Source organism: Lepisma saccharinum, chromosome 4 (genome assembly GCF_977018435.1).
Source record: "Lepisma saccharinum chromosome 4, izLepSacc3.1, whole genome shotgun sequence".
NCBI classification, from domain to species: domain Eukaryota; kingdom Metazoa; phylum Arthropoda; class Insecta; order Zygentoma; family Lepismatidae; genus Lepisma; species Lepisma saccharinum.
In genome coordinates, this window is record NC_139232.1 from 115,595,841 (window position 1) to 115,613,972 (window position 18,132).

The 18,132-nt window shown below is 38.1% G+C and overlaps 1 protein-coding gene across 1 annotated transcript in view; it reads right to left on the reverse strand.

Moving 5' to 3' along the window:
• The window catches only part of LOC145987066 (vanin-like protein 1), a 50,182-nt gene extending 38,310 nt beyond the window's left edge, over nucleotides 1–11,872 (reverse strand). Inside the window, exons 1-2 of the mRNA XM_083121522.1 lie at nucleotides 11,728–11,872; nucleotides 10,605–10,742 (exon numbers count right to left, since the gene is read on the reverse strand). Of these exons, the coding sequence (XP_082977648.1) occupies nucleotides 10,605–10,742; nucleotides 11,728–11,796 (207 nt within the window). The 5' untranslated portion in view covers nucleotides 11,797–11,872. The remainder of the gene's footprint in view (nucleotides 1–10,604; nucleotides 10,743–11,727) is intronic.
• Nucleotides 11,873–18,132: the final 6,260 nt, after the last annotated feature.

Genomic DNA, 18,132 nt, shown 5'->3' on the forward strand with positions numbered 1-18,132 from the left:
TGAATCATATTGGGAGTACTGTATTCCCAACTAATTGCCCCCATGCACACGCCACTGTTGCTGGTGTATATAAGTGTTCACTCACTTACAAGCGAAACCGAAACTCGAGCTCTCAGCGAGACAACTCCAGGCGCCGTGAAACAGATAACGGTTAAGCCACTGACGTTCGTTGGAACATGAATTTCTACTGTCGTGGCCTTTGAGCCACTGCTTTGGTTGCGATGAAGTATTTTGGCAGGTGTCAAACAAACAAATAACCAAGAGCACGGTTCAGTACGCTAAAAAAAGTGCAAAATATGCATTGTTTATTTTTATGTTTCAAAACATGAAAGTGTCAGTACTTTCCTTTCGATAATATTTTAGTTTCAACTTCGGCAATGAAGATTTCAAACAAGGGCGGAACCAGAAACTGCATGTTTTCTTTCTTCAGCGTTGGTTCTTTCGCACCTGCAACCAGGCAAAGGGACAGCCTGTTTCCTCCGGCCTATTTCTTTCAAGAACTTTTAAGAAATAGTCGGGCTGTTAGCATTTTATCCAGTGCCCACCACCCTATATTGGCTTACATTCGAACCACAGAATCCCTTATGAAATCTGTTTGTAATTTTTAATTTCCTCTTCTTGCCTTCTTTCGATTATTTTCGAATTAAACTTCCAATTTTACTTGGTTACTAGCTCTTACTAGTGTTGGGCGATATACCGTCTGGACGTTATATCGCGATATTGAAACTATATCGTCCAGGCGATATCAACTACACGGTATATCGTCACGAAATTTGGCGATATATATCGCCGATATCACGATAGGGAGAAAATATCGTATTGTGTCGTCTGTGACGAAATTTTCTTGACGATATATCGCAATATCAAATTTCGGATATCATCCATCCCTAGCTCTTGCTCTGAAGTGGATTTCATTAAGTATATATATTTTTTCGAGGGCACTGCTTCTGCATTCGTGCTTGTTTTCACTTTCAAATATCATTCCCTCTTCGGTTGTTGCCACCTCGTCTTTCCTTCTTGTTGGCTACAAGTGCTCAATGCAGAGGTTGGAAGATTGCTGGCGCCGTTAGCTGCGGGGGAGGGGAGAGTAGATGCATCACCCCCCACAAGGTACGGAAAACGCAGAAAGTAGATGTATTTTATTGGGTTTCCTTGTATTATAGCACGCCAGAAACAAAGTTAAAGCACATGCACGTGTGATTGGAAGTACGTTTAGTTCCACGCCTACGCGCATTTGCGTTTTATTAATGTAAGAAATGGTCGAACAATTTTGAATGTTCCCAGTTTTCGTTGTTCAACAGATGCCAAAGAATAATCATGCTAAACCGATTTTGCGAGTCAGTTTAAATACAGATATCTGAAAGATATGTGTAATCATCCTAATCAAATCATAGCCAGTATTAACTTAACGACTATTATTAATTATGCCTACTCATTTTATATAGGAGTGGCTGCGGTAGCTCAGTCGCCAGGGGTTCTGGGTTCGAGTCCCGGGTAAGGCATGGGTATTTGTGATTGTCTGTCATGAAAAGTCCTGAAATATAAATGTAAATGATATGAGTGAATGAAGTGTGATGGGGAAAGCTTCCGCTTAGGGGCTTTCCTTTAAAAAAAAAAAAAAAAAAAAAAAAAAAAAAAGTCGGTAACGCGTCTGATTACCATGCTAAAGGTCCCGGGTTCGATCCCCGGCCGGTTCAAATACGGGTACTTTTCTAACGTTGGAAGCGGCCCCGGCGCCCACCCAGCGTCGAATAACATGGGTACCTGGGGGAAACCCTGGGGGGGTAAATGCGGTCAGGGGCGTGATGCTGATCACACCCCCACTCACGAGACCGGATCAAGAAAGTGTGGGGCATTACCCCCGGCATGGTGCTAAGCACAGGGGAACACTTTACCTTTTTACATTTTATATAGGAACCCTTTGTGCTTCGGGAAGGGAGTGGTCAGACGAGTCATTTTCTGCCTCCCCTAGATAACTCAAGATTACCTCCCCTACAGCCGCTTAAGGCCGGTCCACACCCTACGTCTTATACACCCTACGTCTTTTACCTACTCAGTTCCGTGCAGTCCATCATGTAGGAAGTGCTACTGTGGTCCATTTTCGCAATTTGCATTTTTTTCTAACGTGGTGAGCCTGATGACTGGCGAAATTACTTACGAATGGATATTGAAACATACAATCATTTACTGGAATTAGTAACCCCACATATCACGAAACAAAGCACTTGTATGAGAAAAACAATTTCACCATTGCGGCACGGGGGAGGCCCCTCTTAGTTGGAATACTTTCCAATGTTCAAAAATCAAAAGTTAACATAATAGCCTTTTTTGACGGTTCTCTAATGAGAAAGTTATTTATAATTCAGTTTGCTTAAAAATGCTTCTATTATAAGTAAGAAATCAACAACAATGTACACGATACTTATATTTTCATTATTTTATGCCGCTCTTTTACCTCTTGGATTAATTGCGATGATGAGAATGGATGATGAAAGATTTAATGATGATTGGACGAACAAAGTGATACATACGCACATGACCATGGTTCGAACCTGAGACTTCTGTCTTTCTGGTATATTTTGCTGAGAGTATTGCCATAGAGATAGGGTAAGGTAATATTAAAGTACACTTCCTGTGAGGTTGAAAAAGTACCATCATGTTATCATTTGTGGTTTGGTTTATTTTACTACACTTTTACGCTACTTTTGGCTAACTGCGAAGATGGGGATGAGAGATGACATGATGAAATTGATGAATGGACACTCACAAACACATATGATCAGTTCGGGACTCGAACCCGGGACCTTTGGCGTCGAAGTACAGTGTGATACCCACTCCGCCTCGGACACGAAGATAGGCTAATCCACTCTGGACCTATAATTGGAATTCCAACCACAGTTTAATGTAATCCTACGGAGACTGAACTCAAGTCCCCTGGATTATATGGCGACAGATTTACCACTACGAAATGAAAGACTTGAGTGTACCTCATCGCTTGAATCAATTCAAGGCCTCCCCGATGGCGCAGTGGTAGCGTCTTGTAATCAAGGGGTCCCGGGTTCGATACCCGGTGGAGGCACATAGTGTTTCTGATCCCACTTTAAACTGTATGTCCAATCCCGATTAGCCTTACTGTGCACAACGTGGACTTAAAACACCTAATCAATATAGCAGACTCGTCATCCATGGAATTCGTAGACTCCCTCAAAGTTTCCTGATTGGTCAAAAATCTAAATAAATGAAAATACCATAACATTGGCTTATAACCAACGTTATCTCCAGCACCAGAACAAATTGATTTGTTCACCTTGACCAATTCTTTACGATAAACTCTCCTCATAGAATTGTTTTTTCTTACTTCTGTGTCTCTGTTTGTTGCAGCGTCAATCTACTTGTATTCTTGTAATAAGCCGTCATAGGCCTGATTCTTGTCACGGTCACTGTAGTCCTTTGATTTTACCTGCCACAAACACGGAAAGCTCTTGTAGAGTTCAATGAACTCAGCTAAATACTCGCGTGAACACTGACGAAGATTGGTCTTCGTCGTAAAGGTCTAATTTATCAGGGGAAAAAAGAAAACAAATTCTCGACCTCCGCTAATAGTGTTTCGACACTAGGGTAGAATGAGAACTGAGCGACAGGTGCACAAAAGACTGAGGGGAGCGTCCACACGCACAAATTGTTTGCACAGATGTCTGAGATTTGCGCAGACATCTATGCTCTTGGGCTCAGTCTTTGGTTGACAATTTGGTTCACGACCTATTTAATTAAAATGTTTCATACATAAATATTTATATTTTGGTTATTTTATGTCGCTGGTGTATTTCGCGGGTTAATCGAAACAATGAGGTGGAATGATGGAGTGATAGAATGATGAAGGAACAAAGTACGGAAAGGAGGGAAATTATGCCATTGCTGTTTTCTCTGTGTTGGTAATATTTCTGGGCATGTGGCCTGAAAGCAAATGATTGTCTCAAGTCGGATTAAACTTTATGGATAATAATGTTTGGATTCCCATTAAAAATTAACCAGTAGACCTACATAGTCCTGCACCGTCGCAGTGCGGTCTAAGGTGTGATTGATGCTTTGGGGTCCGGCTACGGGATGCACTAAGGTTCGAGTCTCCTGGGGAAGCGTGGCAACTTTCCTCTGAGATTTCGGCCAGTGTATGGGACCGGTGGCCACTCAACATCGTGAGGAAATTGGTTGAATGAACTCCCTCCTTGGCAGGTGGGAGTGAGGACGGTAGTCGGTAGGTAGGCCCGGTATCTCAATGGGCTGTTGCAGTGTACCTACATAAAAACGATTTACACCAACATTTAGCTTATTCGAGCGTTAATGTGGACCATCACAATTCGACCATAAGTTTTTATTTAGTTAATCTCAAAGAGAGCGGTTGTTTTGAAAACACAAAAAGCTGCACTTTTTTTTTGTTCTCACGACGATAAGAAATCTAATACATACTCGAAAAAAAAACCGTTAGTTACTGTAGCTTACCCCAGAATTCATTAAGTTAAATTTGATGTAACTCGTATTTCTGTAGGTCTAATGGTAAATTTCTAATTGTAGTGAAAACTCGAGTAGTCATAATTTTTAATCGGACAGTAGTGCGCCGGATTCTTTCTTTATTGTTTCCTTTATGACGCAGCGTTTGTGCGAGAGATCGTGATGATTAGATATAAAGACATATCGCTGTTCAGGAACAGCACATGTTAACACCTTGTATTGATTGCTTCAATCAAAATTTTTGGGTGCGTCGGCACATCAGGCCATTTTGCACCCTTCAATGAATGCGGGGAAGATTCCCTTATCTAAAACCCTTACTTCAATTTTAAAAAAAAAGATAAAAAAAAGGAGTGTAAAAAGCCCCTCAAGAAAGGTTAAAAATACAGGTTGTAAATGAACCTGCATTAAACAAACACAACACATGAGAAAGGTAAGGATATTTAAAAACTACCACAGAAGCAGTGGAACAGACCTGCTCTTCTCAATTTTTTTTTTAAAAAAAATTGTCTAAAACATTGACATTGTCACCCAAAGAGGATGACAAATCCTTAGGGAGGTTAAATCCCTGTCTGATGTGACTAAAATCGGCACATTCGAGAAGAATGTGTCGAACGCTTAAAACAACGTTGCAAGTACGGCACAAAAGAGAGCCCAGTTCTTGCAGCAAACGTCGATGTGTTAGACGACTGTGTCCGATTCGGAGCCGCTTTAATATTACTTCTTCTCGCCGCTAGGGACGAAACGAGGAAGCAGCGATGGGCTTGATAGCTCGCAGCTTGTTTCCCCTTATCTCATCCCACGCGGCCTGCCACGTGTGAAGAACCGAACAACTAAAACATTCTGCAGGTCCCTAAATGGCCTTGTAAATGAATCGCCTGTTCTTTGTCTCCTTATCACATTTTAAGTACAAGCACCTTTTAACTCTTTCAGCAAAGTGCTAACTTGATATATAAATAGCAGGTGTAAACATACTAATTAGTTTCATAATTTAAATTAATACTATAAATATGGACGCTTATAACACGTACGCAAAGTTCAGAACTATTCAATAAAATAGGTTGGATCTTGGAGAAACGGGAAGAATTCAATTTATCGTTATTATTATTATTGTTTTCTTTCACTTTCGGTCTCGGAATGGAGTCTTCATGCACGACAGTGTGTCCAAAGTCACCTGTATTCCTAAAATTGCGTACATTTTTCTGGCAGAGACAACATAGAAATCAGGTTAGATTATCATAAGCCATATAACTCCACAATTACATGATTGATTGATTGATTGAGTTAGTGTTTTAAGACTAACAGTAAGGCTATTTGGGACAGGCTATTTGGGACTGGGCCTACAGTTTAAAGTGGGATACGAACCACTATGTACCTCCACCGGGTATCGAACCCGGCCACACTACCATGACATATATGCCTTCAGTCATGGCGCAATGCACGGGAAAAGCTGCACCTTTACTTCGTTTGCGCTTAATTCTTTCCATTTGCGCTTAAAGCGTTCGTGTTTAAACTTTTCGTGATTATTCTTCTTGTGCTTATTTATTAATTTTGGTACGCGATCGTTTCGTTCTGCATTTCTTTGAAATTTAATGGGACTCGATACACTGACATCGTGTCATTCAATGAAAAACTGCTTGAGAAGACTTGGCTTTCCTAGGCAAGTTGCGCCAAATAGTTTAGTAGCGTCCACTTCCAGGGTGGGGCAAAGGTCTCTTCTCAGACACAAACATCGCTTTCTAAGATTCTAGGGGATCGAAAGCACGTAATATCAAAAACACTTGATTCAGTTAACATGTATTGATTATTATTATTATTATTATTATTAATATTATTATTAAACGTGTAGCATATAGCGAATACATTGCATTCAGTTAGAGAAGTTGCCAGTGAATATTGAGTAATATTTGTGCATTCATACCGTAGGTGGAGGGAGAACAAAGAGAACAACAAAATTCGACACACCCTTTACACATCATTAAACTTTTAAACCTGTCGGACGTGTTATTTTAGGAAATGTATATACTTTATTTGAAAGAAAGTTGTGGAAGTTGCTGCTATGTCATTGGCCACCGCTGAAACTTATTTGTGCAGTTATAAGCCCTACGAAATGAACCCCAGTTCAAAGGGGGAAGGGAAGGGGGGGGGGTGATGGACGGCGAGGTTCATGCAGTTTATGGATAGCACCAAACGTTGTCGTCTGCCAGGCCAGTGTTCTTTAAAAGTCATTTGTATATTATAATTATTTTACGTCACTTTTTTGCCACTTTTGGCTTATCGCGACGATGAATGCTGATTATGTTGTATGGATGAAGAGACAAAAAAACAAAAAAAAACGTCTAGGCTGACGGGACTCGAACCCGGAGCATACGGTGGCGAGCTCCTGCAGTCAACCAATCAGCGTACTCGCTCACAGACTACAACCTTTAGACAGAGAGTATGCTTTAGAAGTGGGTGGAATTAATCTTTTCATACCGTTCCGCTCAGGAAATTACGACAACCATTGATTGAAAATATAAACATATTTTAACTGGCGTTTAAAGTGATCTGTAAGAATATCCGTTTAACATTCATATTGGTTGAAGAATAGAATTTAATAGGTCGGTTGTTATAACTACAATTAAAACTTTGTTGAAGAGTTTGTTTCATGTTATAAGATTATAATTTATATTATTATGATAGTATTGGAGGCTAAGGCGTTAATTTTCAGCCGAAAATTTCCAATCGGTTGTTTGACGAATGGGCTAAAAAACAGAACACTGATCGGCGCAGAACATGTTGACCATTCACATCTCTCCAGTAAAGCTCGGATCACCCTCCCCCCATGGTCCGGTCAAGGTTCGTTCAATCGCGCTCAGCTCGAGGTCCGGTCACGATCGGGTGGAAATAATATTTGACCGGAGCGTGAGGAGGAGGAGCTTGACTTTGCGAAGCTCGGTCATTGATGTGAATGTCTGATAGGTTCAGCCCCGTTGCAAAGAATACGTGACCAAGTTTTGTGCGAGAAGATGAGCCGTCAGAAGGCAACGACCTATTGTAACAACTGAAAAAAAAGGCGAGTAATTATGAAATTGATTGATGGGGCCATTGAGCAATAAAATCCCACAATATTTTCCTCTCAGTTCTGTTATTAAAACATTCGTCCAAATATGTGATTTCAAGAACCTGACTAAAATAAATTTAAGAAAAAAAAACTGACCGAAACAACCAAATTACAATTAGCAAATGAAAGAAAGTTAAATAGGGAACTAACCACAAGTACGATCCGTAAACACTAATTGTAACTACATTTTTTCATCTCGTTGCATCAATTAAAATCCTTAAGTCAAGAAGCTAACCTATTGGCGGTCATATTTTCCCGTACAACCAAGTTGTCATTTTTGTGTGTGCAAAGGGAAGAAAGGTGGTGGTTGGTCGAACCTCTGCCAAGGGAAAAATCATTTTTGATAAGTGGCCCCGAATCAAGATTAACAACGAACTTGTTCTTCGTTTAAGGAAAACGATACAAAATTACTCCCTATTTTTTTTTTTTTTTTAAAAAAAGTCGAGGAAAGCCACGTTCCACACGATGCGCGTAACAATCGGGTCCTTGAAGCTAGGCTTACAGCCTGCTGTATATTTGTCATGTGTTGTGTGGGAAACTTTCTAATAAAAGAGATGGTCAACAATGTCGATGTGAAACAATGAGCCCGAAATTTTTTATGTCGAACCTAGATCGACAAAGTAGTGTTACCATTGCTGACATTTACAGTTTTGCACATTATACTTGCAAATAAACGTTTGCCGATTTCTAACCAAAAGTATAACATTATATTTATGATAACCGACCTCCTGTCAGAGTGGTTAGCAGAGCGTGCTACGCCACCAGGTTCGAATCCCGGCCTGGGCATGGATGTTCATTGTGATGTTCTTTCATCAATTTAATCGTATTACCATTCATTCTCATCCTCCAGATTAGTCAAAAGTGGCATAAAAACGAAGTAAATCAACCAAGTCAATGAATCCCCGCTTTCACAATTACTTTTCTTCTTTGTCAATTTCTTCTAATTAACGCCAGTGCTGCAACAGCCAAGTCCGTTGTTGAAAATATCTTAATCATTGTAGTTAGCACAATAGACAGGCTTTTCATACAGAAAAATCCGTGTACTCTGTCTGGAGGAAACCAACACCAGACACGCGTTGATCGTATCTTGACGGAGCGAAGCGTGACCGCTAGTGTGGATACCCTCTGACTGTGAGCGGAGCTTTAGGGAAGAATGAATGACCCGAGTGTTGCTTGAGCGCAGATGTGAATAAAGCCTAAACGCTACAGTTATGCTATACGGGACGCGCTGTGCTTTCTGTGACGTCACCTGTGCTGTTTGGGTCTGTGATAACGACAAAGATTTTTCTGATTTCATTTATTTTATTTTCCTTCGCGTTTTGTACCTCTTGGCTAATTTGCGAAGATGGGGATGAGTGATGAAATGATGAAATTGATTAATGGACATTCACAAACAACCAAGCCCGAGCGGGAATCGAACCCGGGACCTTTGGCTTTGCAGCGCGATGTGCTAACCACTCGCCCAGAGAGTCCGGCAAGTGGTGTTTAATTTCCAAAAAATGAAGAAAGAACAGTAAAAAAAATCAATAAATTATTATATGTGGGCCTATGAACCCCGCCCCCCACACAGGGAAGTAAGTTTCTCGTACGGCACAGGTAAGAAAAGTACATCGGGAGACAAGTTTGGATGTTAGTACCTATCCAAGAGAAGAAAGACAATCTTATCATTGAAAAATGTGGAATATTTAGCTCGAACGAATGAATATGTGTAATATTTAATATGTATTATAGTTTTATTTTCCCCATACTATTAACATTCTTCATACTATCCGTGAATGATTTTTGAGTTGTTAAGTTCATTTATACAAAGATAGGTTAATCGGGACTGAACCTACATTTTTATTTGGGATCCGAACAAGTATGTGCCCTCCCACCCACCCCGGGTATCGAATCTGGGAGCTCTTGATTACAAGGCAACGACGTAACGTTTACCACTATCACTAATATTTCATTTATACGATTTTTCAATTTAATGTTGCTAACAAAATGTATTTTTTCGTTATTGATATTATCATTCTTCATAATACTCAGTCATTGTTATGTGCCCCTATATCCCGCTAAATCCGCCAGTGTATCAGTCGACAGCACCTATCATTGCTCTGTGTTTCTCTTTAACCCCCTGGCTATGCCTGCCGTGGTTTGTCGACGAGTCTGCCCTCTTGCAGCTGGAACTAGAAGCTAAGACACGTGGTTGGGGACCGTTAGCTGATTTCCCTCTCCTTCCGTCCTTGTCGACCGTACACGCATGCGCACGAACCTCGGAAAGTAAGTGCATCTGACGCTGTGTATGGGAGCCCGCCATCTGCAACGAATTCTAACGACCATAACCGTCATTTGTGTATCGCGAAATTGTCAAAAAAAGCTACACTAGCGCCACATACCCCCCCGTCCCGACCCTCAAGTTTGTGTATCGTGGTTTGTGTGTAGCATATCCGAGGTAAAAATAACTTTTCGCTGGAAACAATTTTCTGGGCTATTTACAGGTCGTAGAGTCCAAAAAATTGGGAGAGCTTTCCGAGGTACCGTCATTTTTACCTCGGTTAAATTTTTTACCTCGGAACGTTGGTGTTTAATCTCATGGGGCACCTCGGAACAACGGATTTGCGAACTCACACACACACACACACACACACACACACACACACACACACACACACACACACACACACACACACACACACACACACACACACACACACACACACACACACACACACACAGACACACTCACTCTCACTCACTCTCTCTCTCTCACTCACTCACTCACTCTCTCTCTCTCACTCACTCTCTCCCTCTCACTCACTCTCTCTCTCTCTCACTCACTCACTCTCTCTCTCTCTCTGTCTGTGTGTGTGTGTGTGTGTGTGTGAGAGAGAGAGAGAGAGAGAGAGAGAGATAGATATTGAGTGAGTGAGAGGTGACTGGTATTCCATGCATAGAAAAGTGAAATTGAAATATGTATATTTAATGTTAATAGTATTGCTCGAAGGAAACATACCTGGGTTGATGCTTCTTTGATAAATCCATTGTAATTTGCCAAGTTCTCTGATATAATTTTCTGTGGAGAGTCCACCTCCAGGTTACCAAATGGTGAATATTCAACTACAGCTGCAGTGTAGAAATTATCTGCTCTGTTCTGTAAGAAGTTCAATTTATGTTGTTGATACCACACACATGCACTAAATGCTAATAGAATTACTCTAAATGAAATGGAACTTATTGTTTGTAAGTTCTAATTCAATCAATTTGAACTCACTGAAGTATTGCAATGATATGCAGTACCTGACTTCTCTAGTAGCCTGCTAGTTAAGGCTTGCAAATTATTAATACAGATGCAATGCAAGTAGGTAATGAATTTTTTTTTTTAAAATTATGGAAATATATAAAATAGTATAAGTCCACTTAAATAGTGTACACGTTACAGTTTTCACATAAAGTCATAGGCAATAGCCCATCCTGTACCTTAGCCAGTGTTTTTGAGTAACAATTCTACAGCATACAAACTATTTATGTATCCTGCAACTATACCTTGATGTCAAGTATTGCATCTCAATAGAAGTAATATAGTTTTTTAAAGTTGTTAACATGTAGCTTCAAAGACAGGTCTACATGTTCTGCTTTACAGCTTAGGCAAAATTTTTACACCTGCCTGATAAAGCATATACATACATATGTAAACTTGTATAAGTGTTTACAGTAATATTCCAATGTACTCAGTAGCAATGGCTTTCGAAGCAAATTCCACCGATTGTGCAGTAGAACTTGGATTATATGTTTACCAGGGACCATGGTTAAAGAGCTTACAATGCAGAAACATTTTATAAGCTTTTTTTAATGTAAGTTTTTTTTTAAGTGTAAGGCAGTGATGTTTAACTATTCTGGTGAAAAAATATCCATTATTAATATTTTACCAAAATTTAAAAATGGTCGCAAAAGGAACTTTTCACGTAAGATGGAAGTTTTGAAGTTTATGGAACACTGGAAACAGATTGTTTCAATTTCTGTGTTGTATGTATCAAGATTATACTGTGTCTATAAATCTAGGAGAATGCAAGGGACTATTCTTAACCCCCCAAAAATTATTACAAATATGAACATAATTATTTTGTTGTATACTTTACCTGTAAGCAATTTGCGTGAATGTGTGAAAAATGGTTCAACACATACAAGAGAGTGAATAAGAACAACATCCTGTATTGTCCTATCAGTGTCAACTTTAAAGTAACAGAAGTTAATAAGTGATGATACTTTTAAGTCATGCAGATGTTAAGACTATGAAAATGAGGATGATTTGAAAAGGGACATACCTTAAAAACAAAAGTAACTCGATAAACAGCTGATAAGGAAACAGATATCAACAAGCTGTTGTGGCTGCTACTTAAGTGGCAAAGTTGTGCAATCACCACTCATTTCAGGATTTAGATAATTACTAATGTTATTGCATAGATAATTATTAAAGTTAAGTTATTATAACTATAATAGTTACATAGTTACATAATGTTAACATAACATAACATGACAATGAGAGAGAGAGATAGAAATAAACAAATTACTTATCAAGTATTATCTGTTCCTTGCTTGCTTGTGTGAGGGGAAATCTCAGTCTTTCTGCACGTTACTTGGCCCCTGTACTTTCAACAGGACAATGGAACATGCCATTTTGGATGCTATGCCTCATTTCCTCTATCCCAGTTTGTGGGTGGCGTGGGACTACTGCCACTGCTTTGTGTTGAGATTTGAATCTCTCGAAAAACTTTGATAATAGTCTGACTGGAAACATCATCCTAGTGAATAGAAATACACGAGTGGTACAGGGAGAAACCAATCAAATTCCACTGTTGGCGAAAATTGAGATTTTGATACATGCTATTGTATGAGTGGTGTAATACATCACTTTCACATGCCTAATTTTAGGCAAAACATTCATAGTCTCGCATAAATCAGCATCGATAAAATGTTTTTCTGCTTCATTCTGTAGCGTTTTCAAACTACAAATTGCATTCCTGTAAAAAGTTAAAAAAGTGGACTTACAAAATGCATCCGTGTGTGCCCCCCCCCCCCCCAAATACAGTTTTGCTCATATTTTCTTTCCGTATATTACTAAACAGCTTACTACAATATTGAGGTGAAGGTAAAAAAAGCAGTTCATGTTAAGGGCTTTATGACATTTATTTCAATACCGTAACGAGTTTGGGGTGTAAGGGGTGACCTTCCACTTACTCGCCCAAAAGTCAACCTCACTTCCACGCAGTCCACCCTGGACTACATTTTGCAGACGAACGAGGCTCTGGCGATTGGCACTATGGCCAGTATAATTTTGTGTGTGTTGTCCTGTTTTTTTGTCCTTGTGTGTGCTGAGTGCCCCTTTACAGCCTCAGCTTTTAACGAAAGTCAGAATATTTTCTTGTTTTAGTAACAGGACACTGAAAATATTAGTTATGGTAAGGGGCTGGAGCCCGTATAATATGTCTGTGCAAAATAGCCTAAGTGCTGACGCACCCAAAGTTTTAGATTCATATTCGTATTCAATACAAAGTTCACTGCAGTGAAGATGCCATGAGTTTAGGAAAATAAATATGTCTCCTGCTGAATTTGAATCCACAGTTTACTAAGGTCAACCTAAGGTGAAGCTAAGCATGTTTATTAAATATAATATATTAAATATTTGTTATGTAGAAATGTGTATGTGTAGTTATAATTTTTTTTTTTAAAACTCCAACCATCAACATTCTGAACCTCAAGCTGCCACGGTCATCAACCTATCTTATCAAAAATTATAACCTTCAGAAATGTTTGGTAAGGTGATGTGATAAACAGGCGATAACAAAACAGTGACCAGCAAATCTTATCTTTTTAAAAGACGTAACCTTCAAAAGTAGGAAGAAAAGATAAGCAAGATTATATCAGCAGTAATTCGCCAAGCATATTTTCCAAAGTTTAGTAGAGTTAAAGTCCACCATCTTGAAATGCTTCAACCAATTGTATTAAAATGCAATACAAGATCAGTTATCAGATGTATCTAGTTGCTGGATGAATTTCAACTTATATTTGATCCTTGGCCTTTCCTAAATGATGTACTATATTACAAAGTGTTTATGAACACATATAGCTTAAGTGATTCCCTCAAAGAGCTGAGATTTTCATTTCTTAATCTCTGCAGAATTTAAGAATGCTGTCAATGTAGGGAAAATTGCCTTATCATCTGGCATCTTGAAATGCTTTGACCGATCTTCCTCAAAGGCAAAACTCGATTTTTTGGTCACTTCAGGTATCAATTGTAAAAATATCAGCTTAGAACTTCTAGATATCCTGCAGGTATCACTGTCACAATAATTGTGACTTGCTGCCAGCTTGATCACCATGGTTAGGAAACACAAGGCCCTGTGCAATTTTTTTGAAAGAAAGCACTTTTTTTAAACTACGAGCTAAAGGTCCTGGGTTTGATTCCTGGTGGAGGCACAATTCATTGGTTCACATTCACCTTTAAACTGTAGGTTCAGTCCCAAATAACCTGTTTGTGCATAAAAGTGGACTTAAAAACAAACTAAATAAAAATTCTTCTGCTTGTGATGTAACTTATTTTTTACTTCAGCTGCATTTGTAGATTTTGTTGAAGTCTTCACCTGAATCTCTTGTGGCAGATTATAGATGGCTGATGCCCTTCAAGGAAGTATTCCTTCCACCCCCTCCTACCTTTTAATTTTATGCAAGTTAATTACAGGAAAATCACATTATAGTGTATTACAGAACTGGTAGGGGGAAAAAACTACATTTAGAAAGTGGACTTCTAAATATTGCTAATTTTTCTAATTTTGTTATAATTTATTTGTTTTTATTAAAAATGTATTTGTTTATTTGTTTATTTGGTTTGTTTATTTGATTAATTTGATATGCCACTTATTATCAACTCAAACCTTCAGAGGTGTTCATCTCAAAATGTAGTCACATCAATATTGTAGTGACTTTTATGTCAGCTTCTTATTAATTAGAATGAAAATGAAAATTGTTATTTCGCATACCATAACATATTGCTATTTGAAGAGGACACCTACATAAAAATTATGATGAAAAAAGAAAGAAGCACATCAAATTATTCATGTCTTTCATGGTATTCTAATGTACATACGTACAATTTATTAAAGTCAAAATATTTTTGTGCATAGCTGCAGGAAGCAACACAAGGTAGAAGTTTTTATTTATTTATTTGTTTGTTATTTTAATGGTATCTACATCAGGGGTGGTTACTGATATTGTTGCAGTGTTGCACAACGACCGGATATTTTACAACAAAATTTCATACTTTTTGTTAGTATATTTTTTAATTTGTTTTCCTATTAAATATATTGAACATAAACAAACAATTTTGTCCTTCATTGCTTCATAAAGCAAATTCCATTATGATCTGTTAAAAAAAAAAAAATGAGGCAACCTGCGAGATTTCACAGTGTATGAGTAGACGCACAGGTACGCGTTGCAAAGCCAGAGCAAAGGCCTGATCTCTACTGTGAGGAGTATTGGATAGAAGTTCAATGCTGTTCTTCCTATCCCCTGCTTTAGTGGGCTTGGTCGTTGCAATGGGTCTACAACACACCAAAGTCAGGCGACCCGTTTCGGATCCCATGGCGGGTGAGGGAAGAAGAGGATGGACCAACAACAAATGCTTGATTGCTAATTCTTTCATACACCGTTAGAGAGCAGCAGCGTTCGAACAGCAGCCAAGTTCTAACTGTCCTGTGTTGTAGAGCAACAGACAAAATGTCCACGTTAGGCAAAGATAAATATTTTATTTTGGGGAGAATATTAACCTAATTTAAATTAGGCTTGAAACTTGTAACAATTTGATTTGATGTTTTTTAAATCCACTTTATGCACAGAAAGACTAATCGGGACTGGACCTATAGTTTAAAGTGAGTTCCGAACATTAAAGTACTTCTTATGTAATAAAAAAAAACACAATTCTGCATAATATTGCTGCTGAATAAATGGAAACTTCAGATTTTGTATGACTATTATTAATTGTACTCCTCGAAAGTGTCACGTGTCAATCACATATAAAATTATAAATACATATAATTACATTATAAATATATACAAATTAAAGTTATATAAATATATTATATATTTGCTGCAACCACCAACATTCTGAACCACAAGCTGCCACTGATTTACATCATACATATACAGACCCAGGACTGACAATATCAAGTTTCAGTTATAACTTTTAAGCCAAGTTAAGTCACATTTTTTTTTTTTTAATTTTTACTACATTCCAAACATCAAATGTTTTCATTATGTGGCTCTTTTTAAAGCCAGCTTTCCAGCTTTAACAGGATATTTGCCCCAATTTTCGTAAATGTACTCAAAAACAAATGTTCACCAGAAATCAGCAAAACCTATTAAGGGATGATAATTTGTGAACATTTCTAGTATTGGCAACATTCACAAGAAAAATATGCATGGAGCGAATTGCAGAATATACATACTTATTTATTGAACTATTCATATTTTCCTGAAGTGTGAACTTTTTTTGAATTTATTTGTGTGTGAAGAGAGTTTTTGCTGACCCTGTGAATGCCTGCTCATCAATTTTATCTAATCATTAGTTATCCTACATCATATCCCATACCATGGATGGTGGCCGGCTTCCATGGCAGGGTGATTAGCACATCACACTACAACACCAGGGGTCCTGGGTTTAAATCCCACCCTGGGCATGGGTGTTTGTGTGTGTCCATTCTTCTATTTCATCACATCATCACTCATCTCCTTCTTTGCTATTAGTCAAAAAGTGGCAGAATAAACCAAATCAATCAATCAACCATATCATCGATGGTTATAAATCAATCATCATCCTTGAATAAACACTCATGAGAGAACCAAAAGAGTAAAATGTCATTAAAATGCTAACATTTATTTTTGAGATTTATGTTACAACTCTGTTAAACTAGGATTCTATTTAAGAAAGACTATAATTGGTACCAAATAATATCATTCTAGGTGTTCTAATGGGAGACAGAAAATGAAGAATAATTTGAAAGTTTATACCGAGCACTTTCTTCCAATGTTTCATCTAAATACCTTTGGCGGGGTGTAGTTTTGTGGTGAGTTTTTAGTATAATCACTGATGCACCTTTAACACCCCTAATTTGCTCATAGATATTAAATATAAAAATGCACAAAATTCAAATTTAGATAGTGTTGATTTTTGTCTGTGTCATCACATATCTTTTCAGTTTGAATTTGCAGAATATTAACATAAATGGTTATTCTAGTGCACACAACTGATAAGAATTTACTGTTTGAAACCAAGTACAAATTTTGAGATTTTCTTCTGACATTTCTTTCACTGAATTAATGAACAGAGCTCCGAATCAATCTTTCTCGTCACCATTTGTACACTGAGCTATGTGTGCTGTTGCTGCTGTGTATGGTATGCCAGTTACTTTAATTTGTCTGCTAGTCTACAATGTTAGCAAAAGTATGGTGCAGTTTGCCAGTTATGTTATGCTAAAACTGCCCACAAATTAGTGTGTAGCAATGAAATTCAATTTCTACACTTGTTTTAAACTAAGTTTATAATTATACACTTGCCTCCGAAATCTTGTGCTTTGGTTCATTATACAGCATAAAGATTCAAACTCTATCTCGATTGTATTTAAGTCAGGGCCCTCCAAAATATGGCCCACAGGTCACCCCACCCCTTGCCCGAAGATTTTTTTGTGTAAACCTTATAAAACTGTAATTTCATTTTGATAAATTATCTTTAGTGCAAGTGAAATTAAATATGGTCTACAAGAGATTGCTGATATAGTAGGTTAGCCCTTCGTGCAAATAAGTTTGGACACCCCTGGTTTAAGTCGTATTTTATATTCTTTCATTAAATGTGTATCTTTTATTCTTCTTAGTGAAAATTTGTTTACTCATGTTTACAAAGTGTGAACAATTGAGTGTATTAATATGGACCTCAACAGGGTTTTTCCAGGGAGGGGAAGCAGTGTATCTTTTTTTTACCAGGAGGGGAAAGGAGCAAATGAGGTATATTTTCCCCTATAATAGCATTGCCCCCTAAAAAGCAAACACACTCCTTCAGTTTGAAGTTATCATGTTCCTGCAATAGCCTTCACACAACATTGTTACTGTTACTGAAATTAAATTGTGTGTGTGAAATATATAATTTTAGGTTTGCATAAAGTAACAGTATTACTAAATTCATTGATCGTGTGCACTTCTATTTCTTGCTTGACATTACCAGAAACAATGACAGGAAACATGACTGTAATGTCAAATGTATGTGCAGAGTAACACATGGTTTATGTGTAAGTGTATTATGTGTGGTCTTAGATATGTTAGCCCCATCTAGTTCACTACACTTTTGGACACCAGCTTTAGTGCAGGTGTATCCCAATGTCAGGCTGGAGCAAGGAAATTGCATTCAACCAAGTAGATGCTGCATGCAAGATGGTGGTGTTGATTCAACAAATGCCTGTCTGCTGCTTTAAACGTATGTTTCATTGGTTAGCACGCAC